At 58.9% G+C, this 14,416-nt stretch overlaps 4 protein-coding genes across 4 annotated transcripts; 2 read left to right on the forward strand and 2 right to left on the reverse strand.

The window, feature by feature from the left end:
* Nucleotides 1-299: 299 nt before the first annotated feature.
* MYCTH_52300 (Isochorismatase hydrolase-like protein) lies at nucleotides 300-3,777 on the reverse strand (the record flags this gene model as incomplete). Its single annotated transcript, XM_003664590.1, has 4 exons — nucleotides 300-560; nucleotides 657-1,534; nucleotides 1,668-2,540; nucleotides 2,706-3,777. The coding sequence occupies 4 exons, from the start codon at nucleotides 3,775-3,777 to the stop codon at nucleotides 300-302; spliced, it is 3,084 nt and encodes a 1,027-aa protein (XP_003664638.1).
* A 4,368-nt stretch (nucleotides 3,778-8,145) lies between these two features.
* MYCTH_2307647 (uncharacterized protein) lies at nucleotides 8,146-10,251 on the reverse strand. The gene has a single exon (XM_003664591.1). It carries the CDS (start codon nucleotides 9,964-9,966, stop codon nucleotides 8,350-8,352), a length of 1,617 nt encoding a protein of 538 aa, XP_003664639.1. The 5' UTR covers nucleotides 9,967-10,251; the 3' UTR covers nucleotides 8,146-8,349.
* A 316-nt stretch (nucleotides 10,252-10,567) lies between these two features.
* MYCTH_53124 (uncharacterized protein) lies at nucleotides 10,568-11,702 on the forward strand (the record flags this gene model as incomplete). Its single annotated transcript, XM_003664592.1, has 2 exons — nucleotides 10,568-10,829; nucleotides 10,882-11,702. 2 exons carry the CDS (start codon nucleotides 10,568-10,570, stop codon nucleotides 11,700-11,702), a joined length of 1,083 nt encoding a protein of 360 aa, XP_003664640.1.
* A 454-nt stretch (nucleotides 11,703-12,156) lies between these two features.
* MYCTH_2307651 (uncharacterized protein) lies at nucleotides 12,157-14,045 on the forward strand. Its single transcript, XM_003664593.1, has 5 exons — nucleotides 12,157-12,329; nucleotides 12,456-12,493; nucleotides 12,557-12,683; nucleotides 12,760-13,077; nucleotides 13,270-14,045. Exons 1-5 carry the CDS (start codon nucleotides 12,288-12,290, stop codon nucleotides 13,693-13,695), a joined length of 951 nt encoding a protein of 316 aa, XP_003664641.1. The 5' UTR covers nucleotides 12,157-12,287; the 3' UTR covers nucleotides 13,696-14,045.
* Nucleotides 14,046-14,416: the final 371 nt, after the last annotated feature.

The raw sequence follows: 14,416 nt of genomic DNA on the forward strand, positions 1-14,416 counted from the left end.
ACCACCCCTCATTCCACCACACAACATCAAGACTTCACATTTCGACACCAGCCAGCAGATGCGTCCCTTACGAAACCTCTACGAAGCTCTCGGTGGGCCTGCACAGGATAGACGAGCAAGAACAATCCGGAGATTCATCCAAGTTTTATTCCCTCCCTTTTTTTTTCCTTGGTACTTATCGGAGAATCGTATTTCCAACCACATCCGCTCTCTGCGCTGTAATATCTCGAGAAAACCCCCAACAATAAGCTGCTAGTAGTAGGGAAATCACACAAACACCGAGAAGAAGAACCACCTTTTTACTCCTCTTTGAGCTGTCCCAATGCCTTGGCCACGGAACTCCTCTCTTTGAAAGCGAGATAATACCGCCTGAGCTTCTCGCCCAGCAACTCCTCGCCGCACGCCCTCACCATGTCGTGCAGCGCGGGCCAGAGCGCAAAGTCGGCCGGGGACGGCTGGGCGCCGCCGGCGATGTAGAAGGCGCCGACGCCGGTCCTCCTCTCCCCGCCACCCGTGCCACTAGCGGCAGCAGCAGCAGCAGCAGCAGCACCCGCCTCCTCCTCCTCGGCCGCCGCCCAGGCCTCCCAGGCCGCCAGCTCCTCCTTGAGCAGCCGGGCGACGACGGCAACAACGGGCCCCTTCTTGTCTTTTTTGACCTGCTCGGAAGAAGCGCTCGCCCCGGCCCCGGCCCCGGCCCCGCCCCCGGCCTCGGCCTCGATCTCGGCCTGAGCCTGAGCCTGAGCCAGCGCGGCGCGCCACTTGCGCGGCAGGTCGAGGGCGCGGTGGAGACGCGCGACCCGCTTGGCGACGCGGGCCGGCAGCATCTGGTCGTACCGGCGGCCGGGGCCGTAGACGGCGTCGAGGTAGGGCAGCACGACGGCGGGACCGCCGCCGACGACCGTCCGGGCCGGGTCGTTGTCCTCGAACCGGAGCTCGCCCTCGACGCTGCCCTTGGCGCAGCCGACGCCGAGCTCGGCCAGCGCCAGCGCGACCGACAGGTTTCCCACCGCGGCGGCCGGGGACGACGAGGGCAGGAAGCGCTTGGGCGTGCCCATGTGCAGGACGTCGAACCCGTCGCCGTACCACTCGGTCCAGTCGAACCCGGCATCGGCGCCGGCATCGCCCGGGGCGCCGCGGTTGTTCTCGGCGCCAAAGGCCTTGAGCAGGCGGACGGCCTGGTCGGTCTGGCCGTTGACGACGGGGCGGGCGGCGGGGCGGGTCTTGGCGGTGGCGCCCTGGCCCCAGATGCGGGCGTGGTCGGCGTCGATGAAGGTGCCGATGCGGCGGAAGGTGAGGCTGATGCGGGCGCCGCCGAAGGCGCGCTCGGCGTCCGTCTTGTCGCGGTCGGCGCGCCGGTCCTGGCGGATGGCGTGCAGCCAGGCCGCGTTGGTGCGCAGGCCCATCCGCAGCAGCGAGTTGTGCGGCAGCGCGGCGCGTTGGGTCTGGCGCCGCTGGGCTTGTTGTTGTTGTTGCGGTGCTGCTGGTCTTGGTGGTGTTGGTGTTGGTGGTGTTGCTGTTGGTCCTCCTGGCCGCTCTTGCTTCCCTTGCTTCCCTGCTTCTTCTTCTTCTCCCTCTCGTCCTTCTCCTCTTTCTCCTCCTTCATTCTCTCCTTCCCTCCTTTCTTCTTCTTCTTTTTTTTTCTTCTTCTTTCTTCCCCCCGCCCGAACGGGCGCGGTGCTGGTCCCCCGGCAGGCGCTTGGTGCGGAAGACCATGGTGCGCTCGGCGCCCAGGCTGAGGTTGGCGATGAAGCTGCCGGGGACGATATCCAGCGTCTTGTCGCTGTGCTCGCTGATGTAGTCGTTGCCCGTCCGGTAGTGCTGGATGAGAACGTGGTTGAGCGGGTGGCCCAGGTGTTTCTCCACTTCGGCCTTGATCTGCATTACGGTGGGGGAGAATGGGAGCAGAGGGGGGGACTCGTCGGCCGGGTGTCGGTAGACGGGCATGCTGCCGTCGTCGGCGACGGCGCCCTGCACGGCGATGCGGCGCGGCACCTCCCCGCCCATGTGCGACATGCCGGCCCAGCTGACTTCCTCCAGCAGACGGTCAAAGGCGTCGGCCGCGAGGGCGGGGGGGAGGACGTTGGTGATGACATGCGTGTCGCCCTCACACAGAGGTTCGCCACATTGAGGGGTCAGCTGTCGCTCAGCCATGCTGTCCTGCGATGTCGGTTCCGGCGGCACGGGAATGCGCGATGGAGCGGCGGAACGGACCTCGGATTTCGGCTCCGCTGGTTCTCGAGCGGATGACTCGTCTGCGATGGCGGGATCTGACGGCGGGGGGGACGTCGTCGTCGTTGTCGTCGTGGTCGTCGTCGTGGTCGCCGTTGTCGTCGTCGCCGTCGGCTCTTGTTGTTGTTGTTGCTGCTGCTGCTGCTGCTGCTGCTGCGACTGCGCTCGTCGGACAGGCAGCTGCTCGACCCGAGTTATGACCCTGGGTTGTTCAGCTTGTGTGCTCTCGGTCCCGGGGGGGAGGACCGGACCTTTTGAGCTCTGCAACTCGCTCCGCTTCGCCTTGGGAGGGTGCTCAGTTCTTTGCCTTTCTTCGACCTTCTTCTTCTCCGGGCTGCGACGTGACTCATGGTCTGACGAAGACGACGAGTGGGATGACGAGGATGGGGATGGGGACGAAGAGGCTGGTGGCCGGGGTGGTGGTTTTGGTGACGAGGATGAGGGTGATGATTGGTCAGACTCGGCACCAGGATGACCCGTGTCCTTTTCTTCTTCTTCCTTTTCTTCTTCCTTTTCTTCTTCTTCCTCTTTCTCTTCCTCTTCCTCTTCTTCTTCTTCTTGCAGGGGCCGTTTTCTTTCCCCTTTGCGGCTACCGTGCGTCGAGGACCCGCGGCGGGGTTTGTCCGGCGCCGCGTGCGGCGAAGCAGGCTTGGCCTCGGGAACGGGTGGGGAGGATGATGCGGGGGGCGGATTCTCCCGGGATCCACCGTCGAGATCGAGCGAGATCTTGGAAATGGACGGAGAGAGACCCGTGGACAGGCTCGGGGCGGCGGCGGGGGCGGGAGGTCGCAGCTGTTCGACAAGACTGTCGAAGCTGATGGCCTGGCAACCGGCCAAGCGGTCGAGCTGGCGGACGGCGTTGAGGTGGCGCACCATGCTCCGGTAGCCGCAGCAGTCCTCGACCAGCGTGACTTCGTAGCCGTGCTGGCCCGCGCCCAGGGCCGTCGCGTAGATGCTGATGTTGGTCAGCGCGCCGCATATGTACATCTGGGTCACGAAGCGTCCCCGGAGCATCTGCACCAGCTGCTGCTGCCCCGACGCGAAGGCGCTGTAGTGCGTCTTGGTGAACACGATATCCCGGCCGGCCACCACGGCCGCCTTCACCTGAGGGGCGAACTCGGCCCCCTCGGTGCCCTTTCGCACGCACGGCTTCTTGTCCTTGGCGGTACCGACGCTGAGGAAGGCCTCCTCGTCCTTCTCCATGGCCGCCGTCTCGTGCGTGGCCGACGTCGGTTGGCGTCCACGCGCACGCGCCGATGCCGCCTTGTTCTCGCGGATCATGACGTCCGCGGTGATGATCGGGGGGCAGTCGCCCACCAGAGCGCAGTTGCGCTCGAACTCGGTGCGCACCCAGATGACATCGCCGGCGCCCGAGTCGCGGAAAGCCTTGGCCAGCTCCAAGATGCGCTCGACATAACCCCCGGGGTCCCCTGTATACAGCGCCCCGTCCGGAGACACAAAGTCATTCTGCAGGTCCAATATCATGAGCGCCTTCCGGGTCGGCACCATGGGGATCGCCGACGGGTTGATGGTGAAAGGCAACGACATGGTCGACAGCTAGCCCCCCACTGGCGGCCGTCCGGCATTCAAGGTGTCTCGAGGCGGCCTGCGATCTGTCAGCGCTGAGACTCTGCCGTGGCCTTTTTTTTTCTTTTCTTTTTTTTTTTTGGGGGGGGAGAACTGACTTGCGGAGAAAAGGGGGGGGGGGGGGGGGAACAACAACAGCCCAACAGCCCAAGCTCTCCACACATACGGCAGATTCAACACACACCGGCCCCCGGGTCCTGCCTTCTGCCCATTCCGGTGTCACAACTTCGACAAGTGCACAATTCCCCGCGAGTGGCGGTGCGGGCGCGACGTTTTAGTATCTGCTCGTTGTCCGGGTTGAGCTATATAAATTCCGGGAAATTAGAAAGGCAGATAGAGAGTGTGTGGATATCGAGAGTGAGAGGGAGAGAGATAGAGAATAAAAAAAAAAGTGTGTGTGTTGTTGGCGGCAGAGGGCCAGAGAATGTCGTGTGCAAGACGGTATGTAAGTTAGTTACCCGGATGAATGGCCGTGGCTCCGGGGCTGTTCGGCACGATGATGCTGGTAATGACACAGCCGACACAGCCAAGCTGAAGACAGCGCCCGAGAGCCGCTGCTTTGTATCGGGCGGGAATCGGTCTGACACCTAATTGTATGTAGTGTAGTCCGTATGCGAGTCGGTTATGCACGGGGTGCTGTATGTATGTACCGTACCTAGACACGTTGTCCAGTATATGCATACATCCGTGAATGGAAAGTCGGCGACTCTTGACTCTTGGGGTCTGCGGCGACAGTAGAGGTCGGATTCGAGCAATACTGCATAAGTCAGCTTCGTGGCTCGCCGAGTCGCCGTCCCCAAGGGCCCAAACCGGGACAAGAAAACAAAAGACTCCCCGTACAAGACACGACCACGCCGTCCCGTTGAGCACCGCGCAGTCTCATGGTTACATGTACATACTTATAAGTTAGAGTGTCCTTGCATCCCCCCCCCCCGGGAAGGGGGCCAGCCAGAGAGGGATTTAATCCGTGGTGGCGCCTCCCCCCGGAACCAGGGCCGGAGCAGGGGTAGCGGAACGGTGACGGGAAATGGTGGGGCCGTTGGTCGTTGGTCAGTTGAACCCATCCACTACGAGGTACAGAATACACTACACTACGGACGTACTTGCAGTAGGTATGTAGTTACTTCGTAGTGTACTGTATGTAAATGCAGCATGTCGCGCCAGCACGCCCGTAACGGAAGCCGGGGAGGGGGTCGGGTTGTCATGCCCTGCAAGGACCGTTGCAAACAGGCCTGTGTGCCGACCCCCCTTCCCCCCTCGGGGCAGGGCGCAACCATGTCGTAAAAGATGCCGCCGCAGTCGCTGCATTATCAGTGTAGTTATGTAATCCGTACTCGGTATGTTAGTACATTTAGCACATACAATGCACTCGGTTAATGTAAAGGGAGGGAGGGAGATGGCCGTTTGCAAGAGCAATTTGCTATCGGCAACCAATGCGTGTACTGCGTAGATTGTTGTATAGTTAGACGGAATAACCGCTGCAGTAGTAGTGTAGGTATGTATGTATGTATGTAAATATGTACGTACGTACATACATATTTCTTTCTACACGCTATGTGTGCGCGCAGCCCTATGTTGTATGTCCCGCACACTCGTCGTGGCGTTCCTGGCGCTGCGTAATTTTGGGTCACACAGGCGATTCTCGTCGAGTCCAGACCAAACCTACCGCTGACTGAGTGCGGGTCCGCGTCCGTAAAAGGCGTTCCCTCCCGAGTCTTGATATGGCCCCGTCTCTCTCCTCTCCGGACAGCGTTGCAGCGGGGCCCTTGTTGGTTGGCCGCAAATCTGCAATGAACGGTGAGGGAAACGCTCCTGCATGTCTCAGTGAGGTCGCCGACCGTCTCACGGCCAGTGTTCCGTAGTGTGTACGGAGTACCGCGTAGTGTACCCCGTATTTCGTAAGGATTCGTAAATGTACCGACGGGTTACTCCGTAATATAGTGTCGTGTATCGATTAAGGAGTTCGCCGTGGGTATCTTTCGTCAGCAAGCCCCATGGAGTTTCAACGGGAGGCTGCGACAGTCTGTGCACCGCGCGCACGCCGCCGAGCAACGTCTGTCCTCTCCGTCAAACATCCCGTGTCGAACTTGGCACATGGTTTGGGGGTGGATATGGCCGGCTGAAGATTCGCCCGTCCGCGGCACAGCACGGAATCCCGCGTGGAATCATGGAAGGCCAGGTCGGGAGAAGAAGCCAATTCTTCTTCATTACCTAGTAGTATTGTCGTGCTGTAGTGCAGCGCTGTCGAGGTCGGGTCGGGCAGAGGCGAGTCGGGCCCGAGCTACTAGTAGTAGCTCCGTACAGTACAAGTAATTGGCCCGGGGAGGATGAACCCATGGATACCTGGGTGTTTGACGGGTTAACTACTGTGTAGGCTTGAACCTTGGAAGGAAATGGAAGGGGAGCAGCCCACTGACTCGTGCCTTCCCTGGCTCCATCGCACGCAAATGCCTGTATGAGACCCACTTAAAAGTTAACGGTTTTCTTCGCACAATCACAGCGTGGCCCGAATTAGGGTACTGTGAAGGGAAACTATGGCATCTGCGTTGTGATGGTCTCGAATTCAAACCAGGCATTTCGACAAAATCACCCGTTATTCCAACAAAGATTGGGCCGTCAGTCTTGCTCGCCGCTCTCAGCCGCCGTCCGTCTCAGCTGGGGCGATGAGCTGACGCACCCCTTTTGCACTGGGAATGGCAACCTCCAGTTACACGAAGGTTCCACGTTGGCAAATTCCTCGTGTACGGTAAGGCGCTGATGATATGTACATAGATGCAGTGTATGTATGTAGTGTACTGTGTATAGCTTACACGTAGTGCGGCACTACGGAGTAATCCGTATATCATAGGCGAATGCAGGGTTCTCTGGTCGGGAAGTGGTATGGCCCGTGGCTTTTCCCCCCGCAAATCTCCGTCTCCGGATGGCGCTAACGCGAGGGGAACCAGCGACCTAGCGTAGCTCACCCACCAAGAACTGACCAACCACACACCGCCGGAGCTGGCTCCTGGCCGCCCGCCAACCAACGATATTGCGTAAAATAAAGGCCCCGGAGAAGGCAAGCAGTCCTATCCATCACTTCTAGGATGCACTGCCTGACCTGCGTGTGAAAACCACACCATTCCGATGGTAGGTGTCTCTGAGGTGTGGATGGTCACAACCGTCGACCACAAAGGGAAAATTGTCCGCTTCTAGAAGCCTTTGGCAAGAGGAATGGAAGCATCTGCAGTGAGACGCCCGTTGGCGGCATGAGGTGTGTTGCCCTCCCACGCCGTGCCAGAGCCAAAGTTTTTAGCGCCCGCTGTGCAGGGCCACCCTGCAACCCATTTGTGCCCAATCGCTCGACCCGGCCCGCCTCCAACACGAAAGCCAATGTGGGAAGGAATGAACCCTCGACAATACAGGGCATCCTTCGCCGCAGCACACAGACATCCATGGATATCCTGCACGCGTCCGTCCGTCTAGTGCTACACCCTGCAGCAATCATCCCGTTCGATCTTCATTTGAAAGCAACGTGATTTGATATGTCTACGGAGTAGCTAAACCATCTGTGTCCTTGCCCCGCTCTCCGGAGAGCGAGAGTGGGAGTCCCGTCAGCAAGCGGCTGAGCAGGGAGGGAGGAAGGGCAGACGAGCTGCAACGTCGTCGCACGAAGCGCATAAAGGCATCCACATCTACAGTATCCGAGAGAGACCACATGACACGAAAACCACGGCAAACACCCCGCGGCAGCAGCCGACTGCGCATACCCTCTGCATTTGTGTGCGGCGCAGAGGTGTCTGTGCACACACTACAGTACACTACATGCATACACTAGTTACACGCCGCAGAGCCAGGGTATTGCTGACGCCCCTATGTAGAATCGTGAGCACGTTGCGGCACAGCAACTGCCATGAGCAGCGGGGCAAGGGGGAGGGCTTCAGCCCCCTCCCCGAAAAAGCAAGATGGTCCGACACCGAACGATCCTTATGGCGCCGAGCTCCACGTTGTATGGAACTGACTGTGTGCTTCCTTGCCCTGTCCGTTCACATGTACAGATTATATCGCGTGATTCTACATATGGATCGGCCTCTAATCAAGAAGTTCCTCAGCCGCTTTCTTCCTTCTGCTACGCATGGATGTACGTAAGGTGCTCAGTTTGCACAACACATGCAAAATGTGAAAGATCTATTACGGAGTAGTATCTCGGAATGAGCAGGGCGAACACGGTCAACGCCGACCGCAGTTCGACCGCAGTTACCGAGTTGATTACCTTGGTTGCCCTGTTCGGTCGCCCACACAAACGAGCATCTCAACTGGACAAAAGATGTTGTCGACCGTTCCCACCGGGCCCTCAAATTAGGGGAGAGTGGTCACACCAATTGCAGTCCCCACCAACAACCAAGGGGCACCGAATTGTTGCTCCAATCTCCCGTTCTCCTCCCCTCTGTCATCAGGAGTCAGTAAAACAGAGGCAGCTTCAGCCACACCTCGTCTCCCCCTTCCCGCGCCCGCTGTGTCTCTCACCATCACCACTGCCGCCCTCCAACACCTCCCTTAGACAGGTCCGACATCCGGAATGCGCATCATGCCCCTCCAGCCCATCAATCCCTCCAGTACCTCGACCACCTCTTCAAACCCGGGCCTTTCCCGAGTCCCGGCCGCCACGCACCGATCCCGGAGCTCTTTCAGGCCCTTCTCCGCCTCCGCCTGCCCCTCCTTGTCGTCGTCACCGCCGCCGCCCGCCGGTTGAACAAGCCCGAGGACAAAGTCCACCAGCCGCCCGAACGCGAGGACCTCTACCTTCTCCAACAGGTCATCCGACCGCTCCTGCTCCTGCTCCTGCTCCTGCTCCTGTTCCCGCGCTTGGGCGTGGGCGTGGGCGTGGGCGGGAACGGGCGCCGGGCCCGCGGAGCTGCCACGTCCGCCGCCCCGTCCGTAGAGCGTCGCCGCCCGGAAGTGCGTGAGCAGCGCGTGCGCGTCCGCCGCGCTGGCGAGCACGTTCTCCGGCCGCAGCGAGCCGTGCGCGATGCCCCGCGCGTGCAGGTGCGAGAGACAGCTGGCCAGGCCAACTAGCATCTGGAGAGCCGTTTTGGCGTTTAGTGGTACGGCGGCGGCGACATCGTCGTCAGTAGTAGTAGTAGGAGGAGTAGTAGTAGTAGTGGTGGTGGTGGTGGTGGTGGTAGTGGTGGTAGTGAGGGTGCTCAGCGGGACGTAAGAGTCGAAGAGGAGCTGCGTTACGATGCCGCCTTGTAGAGCGCCTCTTTCCTCCGTCTCCGTCTCCGTCTCCTCTCCTCGGGCAGCGCCGGCGACATCTTCGTCTGGGTGGCCGTGAATTTGTCCCAGGATCGTTACCAGGCTCTCGTGGGCTCCCGCGGCGAGGCAGGCGGACATCTCGTCTGCGGCCGAGCCGTCGTCGCCCGCGTCGGTGCTGTGGCTGGCGGGCGGGTCGCGGAAGAGCTTGATGGCCACGTCCTCGGCAAAGTGCGGTGACTGGTGCCAAAGCCCCCGAGAGGTGTTGGCGCCGAGGGGCTGCTGAACCTCGAGCTCTGCCCAGGAGATGCTTGCCACCCCGCGCGGGGCATGGATCCCGTTTGTGGTTGGCGATGCGCAGGGGTTGCTAGCAAAGGACAGAAATGCTAGCTCGGGGAGCGTGTAGAGCCAGGAAGGGAGGCTCGAAAGCCTGTTGGAGCTGAGACGAAGGGTGCTTAGCCTTTTACAGTTGGCCATCTCGGCGGGCAGGTCCCGTAGCTCGTTGCCAGTGAGAATGCACTGCTCCAGGCTATCGCAGCGGCCGATACTAGACGGGACGGAAGGGAGACGGTTGCCTGTGAGGATGAGACAGCGTAGACGTGGCGGGAAGGCATCTTCGGGGATTTCTTCCATCCCGTTATTGCGGAAAGCAACGGTCTCGAGGTTGGCACACGACGCTAGTTCTCTAGGAAATACCTTGAATGTGCAGTTAGAGAATAGGGCGGTCTTCAGGTTTGGGAGAGCCGAACCCAAATTTGCCGGGAGCGATGAGAGGCCGGTCCCTGAGAGATCCAGCTGCTCGAGCGTATCTCCGAGCTCGAGTATTTCTTCTGGGAACGCAGGTAGAGGACATGCCAGCCTAAGCCGGGTGAGCCCGGCGCCCCTGTAGCCGCCGCTCTTGAGAGTCTCGAGGTCGTGCATCTTATATACTCTTTGTTGAAAGTCTTCCCCGTATTCTTCTTTAGGGCTGTTTTATCGACAGACCTGAAAGTGAGTTTACACTCGCTGAGACGAAGGTGGTGTAAAAAAAGGCTGAGCGGGTCTCGACCTTTTCCTCTCAGTTTCAGTGCTCCACATCGGCTTTCCGCGCTCACTTGATATTCATCAATCTACGGAGTACCATTCGTGAGAAGGAAATAGTTCGAGTTCATAGGCATAAAAAAAACAAGTTATATTCATCACTACCTACCCTTCAATGCTATCGAGATCATCAGCTTTCGAGCTATGAGAAGGAAACGATAATGGAAACAGCTGCCGAAAAAATTGTGGAGAACATCCTGTTCGCTGCGGCTGGTTCCTAGCACTGGTCCGTGCTTCTGCCTGCGTCAACGCCGCGGTACCCAGCTCTTTCCGCGAACCGCGCATCACAGCTTATCGTCAACTCGGTTCCATCCATCCATCCATCCATCCATCATCTCCCAACGCGCGCACTTTCTCGAGACACCGGGTTTAGGCGTGTTGAAAGAGAGCGCTTTTGGCTGCATCGATGTCATCTGCCGCGGCCGAGGCGGTATCCGCTACCATGTCAACCGAGTCACGAAAACGACCAGCAGAGTCGGACCAAGAGGATGGCGCCGACGCCAAGCGGCCACGGTTCCGATCTCCGCATACCATACTCTCCGTCGGACGGCTAGGCTCATCACCTCATGCCTCGGCATCACCGACTACAGAGGAGTTGGCAAGCAAGGGTCTGCGACGCGCAATTGCATTGGCATTGGAGAAGGTCGGATTTGACGGCGCCACGCCCGATGCCATGGAGAGCTTCGCTGCCATGGCAGAGACCTGTACGTTGGCTATTAACTGAGGCTTTACGAGCTAAACTCTAACTCGCCTCAGACATTATTTCGCTTGGTCAGAGTGTGCGGACGTTCAAGAACTCGGCCCGGCGCCAACATCCGATTCCTCGCGACTTTGAGCTGGCCTTGGGGCGCTTCAATTTAACCACATCACTATTGGAACCACATAGGAAACCGCCAATTCCGAGGTCAAAACGCTTGCCAGCGTGGGAACCTCTACCGGCCGATCCTCTCGAGAAAGACCTTCCGATCCTCGGCGAGGAGCTGGACGGTGCTCCGGACAAGGCAGGGAAGCAGTACATTCCCGAATCATTTCCCGCGTTCCCGAGTATTCACACATACAAATGTACTCCCGAGAGCGTCGACGCCGTCACAGTGTCAGACGACTGGGGCACGTTCAACCCCGAAACCTCATCTCAGACACTCGACGGGTCTCAGACGCAACCACCGCAACCACAACGACCACTCGCTCCAGACGAGATACCCCATGGAGATCCCAAGAAGATGCGTGAAGCGGCAGCGAAGGAGGCGAAGGCAGGTGAAGGAGCACTTAGGAGGCTGATGCGTGCATCCAAGATCGCGAAACAGAAGGAGGTTTGGTCCGCAGCGCAACGGCAACCGGCACGGCGCGAGCGCTACAACCTATGGGAGGCTGCAATGCGCGAGCTGATCGAGGACGACACCAAGTCCAAGGGCAAGGAGTTTCATCCGGCGGCAATGCATGGGGACAAAGGCCGGTTCGAAATTGCGGATCACAGCATGATTGTGAACACGGAGAAGGCTTCGTATCGGCAGGACCTACCCCGAGCGGGGACCAGAAAGGCAGTTGTCTCCGGACATGGAATTACAGGGAAGGGATGATGGGAAGGTACGGGGTGATTTAATACCTTTTTTTTTTTTTTTTATTTTGGCTTGCCGGTACGAAATATGCGTACATACTCCTCGGCCTTTACCTCAGCATACGGTGTTAGGAGTTGGGTCAGTGCATTGGGAGAACAAAAGATACCCAGATAGTTGAAGGAGCAATAGACGTAAATGCGTTTAGATGCATCCTTTTCTCAATCCTCGTGCTCAGGCGCAGTCTTTGCTCGTGGTGTTTGCAGAAAAGAGGCTCTGGTCTTAATTGCGAAACTATCCTGTCATCATTGAACTGAGCTGCGTCGCCGATAAGATTAGTAGTTGATTATGCCCCGCTTGGTTCAGGCTAACACTGCGGCAGCTGAGCTGCCGGCTGAGTTGCCGGACCGCAGTGCTTTCTGCCACCTGCCCGTCGCTGCCACCGCCTTCAGGCGGCCCCACGGCGGACCCTATTTCGGCCGCACAAAAATTTCGGAATTCCAGAGCTCCCGCAGCGCCCCGATTTCTGTTGACCCCCGACGAAACGAGGCACCGCGAAAAAGCTCACCATTCTTCCACCGATCTTCGAATCCCAGGAAGGACGTCAATATGGCTGAGCAACTCATCCTCAAGGGCACCCTGGAGGGCCACGTAAGTTGACCCAGCCGCCGTCGCTTTGAAACAATTTCGCACCTCGAGACTCTCCAGCCTCTCGAGCTGCTCGACGGAAACCGACGCTGGAATCCTCAAGTATGGAGCTGACGATGTGCCTTGCAGAATGGCTGGGTCACCGCCTTGGCCACGTCGATTGAGAAGTACGAGCACCCGATCAATTGCGTCCATGTCGAGGACTTGCGCTTACCGTGATATTCTTGCAGCCCCAACATGCTTCTCTCCGCCAGCCGAGACAAGACCCTGATCATCTGGAACCTCACCCGCGATGAGACCCAGTACGGCTACCCCAAGCGGTCTCTCCGTGGCCACTCCCACATCGTCTCCGACTGCGTATGTTTTGCCCGCACCGCCGGTTTCGGGAATCCAAGAATTGGGAAGAGTTGAGGTGTGCTGATTGGCGTGGCAGGTGATCTCGTCGGACGGTGCCTATGCCCTTTCCGCTTCCTGGGACAAGACCCTCCGCCTGTGGGAACTGTCGACCGGCACCACCACCCGCCGGTTCGTCGGTCACACCAACGACGTCCTCTCGGTCTCTTTCTCGGCCGACAACCGCCAGATTGTCTCGGGCTCCCGCGACCGGACCATCAAGCTCTGGAACACCCTCGGTGACTGCAAGTACACCATCACTGACAAGGGCCACACCGAGTGGGTTTCGTGCGTCCGCTTCTCGCCCAACCCGCAGAACCCCGTGATTGTCTCGTCCGGCTGGGACAAGCTGGTCAAGGTACGTGTGGGATTCTTGCGGGCTCTCTGGCTTCGCGATGATGTTTTGCAACTTCCAAAGTATTTGCTACTTCAGAGCCTGTTTCGCCACAGGCCATGAGACAAACATTCACCGTGCACTGAGCGAATGATGCCTCTCAATATGAACTTAGAAGCTCCGCTGGATTCCAGTTCACGGCTGACTTTCTGGCAGGTCTGGGAGCTCTCGAGCTGCAAGCTGCAGACCGACCACATTGGTCACACCGGCTACATCAACACCGTCACCATCTCTCCCGATGGATCTCTGTGCGCCTCTGGTGGCAAGGACGGTACCACGATGCTGTGGGATCTTAACGAGAGCAAGCACCTGTACTCGCTCAATGCCAACGACGAGATCCATGCCCTTGTCTTCTCCCCCAACCGGTACTGGCTGTGCGCTGCCACTGCCAGCAGCATCATCATCTTCGACCTCGAGAAGAAGAGCAAGGTCGACGAGCTCAAGCCCGAGTTCCAGAACGTCGGCAAGAAGAGCCGCGAGCCCGAGTGCGTCTCCCTCGCGTGGAGCGCCGACGGCCAGACCCTCTTCGCCGGCTACACCGACAACATCATCCGCGCTTGGGGTGTCATGTCGAGGGCGTAAGGGACTGGTGTTTCGGTGTTGGGGCCGGGGACGGACGGGTCGCGGAGCAGCAGGGAGGTTTTTCATCGCTTCGCTGGGCAGGAGGAGGCCGGGCGCGTGCGTTGCGTGCCGGGCTCTTTCGACGGATTCCATGGTGGGGGGCGTACTTCGGACTGCTTGTCTCGCTTTTGGTCGCTTTCATGGCAAGGAAATGAAAGGCGGGGAGCTGGGAAAAATGCATCTTGTCATAGCAGCCCTTGCGGCGGGAATGATCCGTTGCTAGATGGCAGATGGATAATGCAACCCATGAACCAAGTCGATTGAGCCGTGATGGTGATGGCGTGATGGTGTTTCGAATCCTGCCCTTAGCCGCAACAGGGAGTCATCGCTATGCAATCTGAGCTCTGCTGTCATCCCAGTCTCTCTCCCTTGCCACTGGTGATGGCGCTGGAGCGGGGATTCAAATGTTCGTGTAATTAGCTGAAGAACGAAATATCGTCTCTCCCGGCCGGAACAACACGTAACGCTAAACCCCTGGCCCGTGGACGGCGCAGTCTTCCGTATCAAACGTACTCAATAATGTTCTATTATGCCATCTACCTATCAGTTGATTGTCGATGAATGCTCTCGGGGGGCACCAGCTCCAGAAACTTCAGTGCGACTCAAACTTCCATGTCCGCGACCTGTGTCTCTTACACCACCATCTCAAGCTACCTCGCCGAGCCTCAAATGTCTCGTACAG

This window comes from Thermothelomyces thermophilus, chromosome 4, assembly GCF_000226095.1.
Source record: "Thermothelomyces thermophilus ATCC 42464 chromosome 4, complete sequence".
Lineage (NCBI taxonomy): Eukaryota > Fungi > Ascomycota > Sordariomycetes > Sordariales > Chaetomiaceae > Thermothelomyces > Thermothelomyces thermophilus.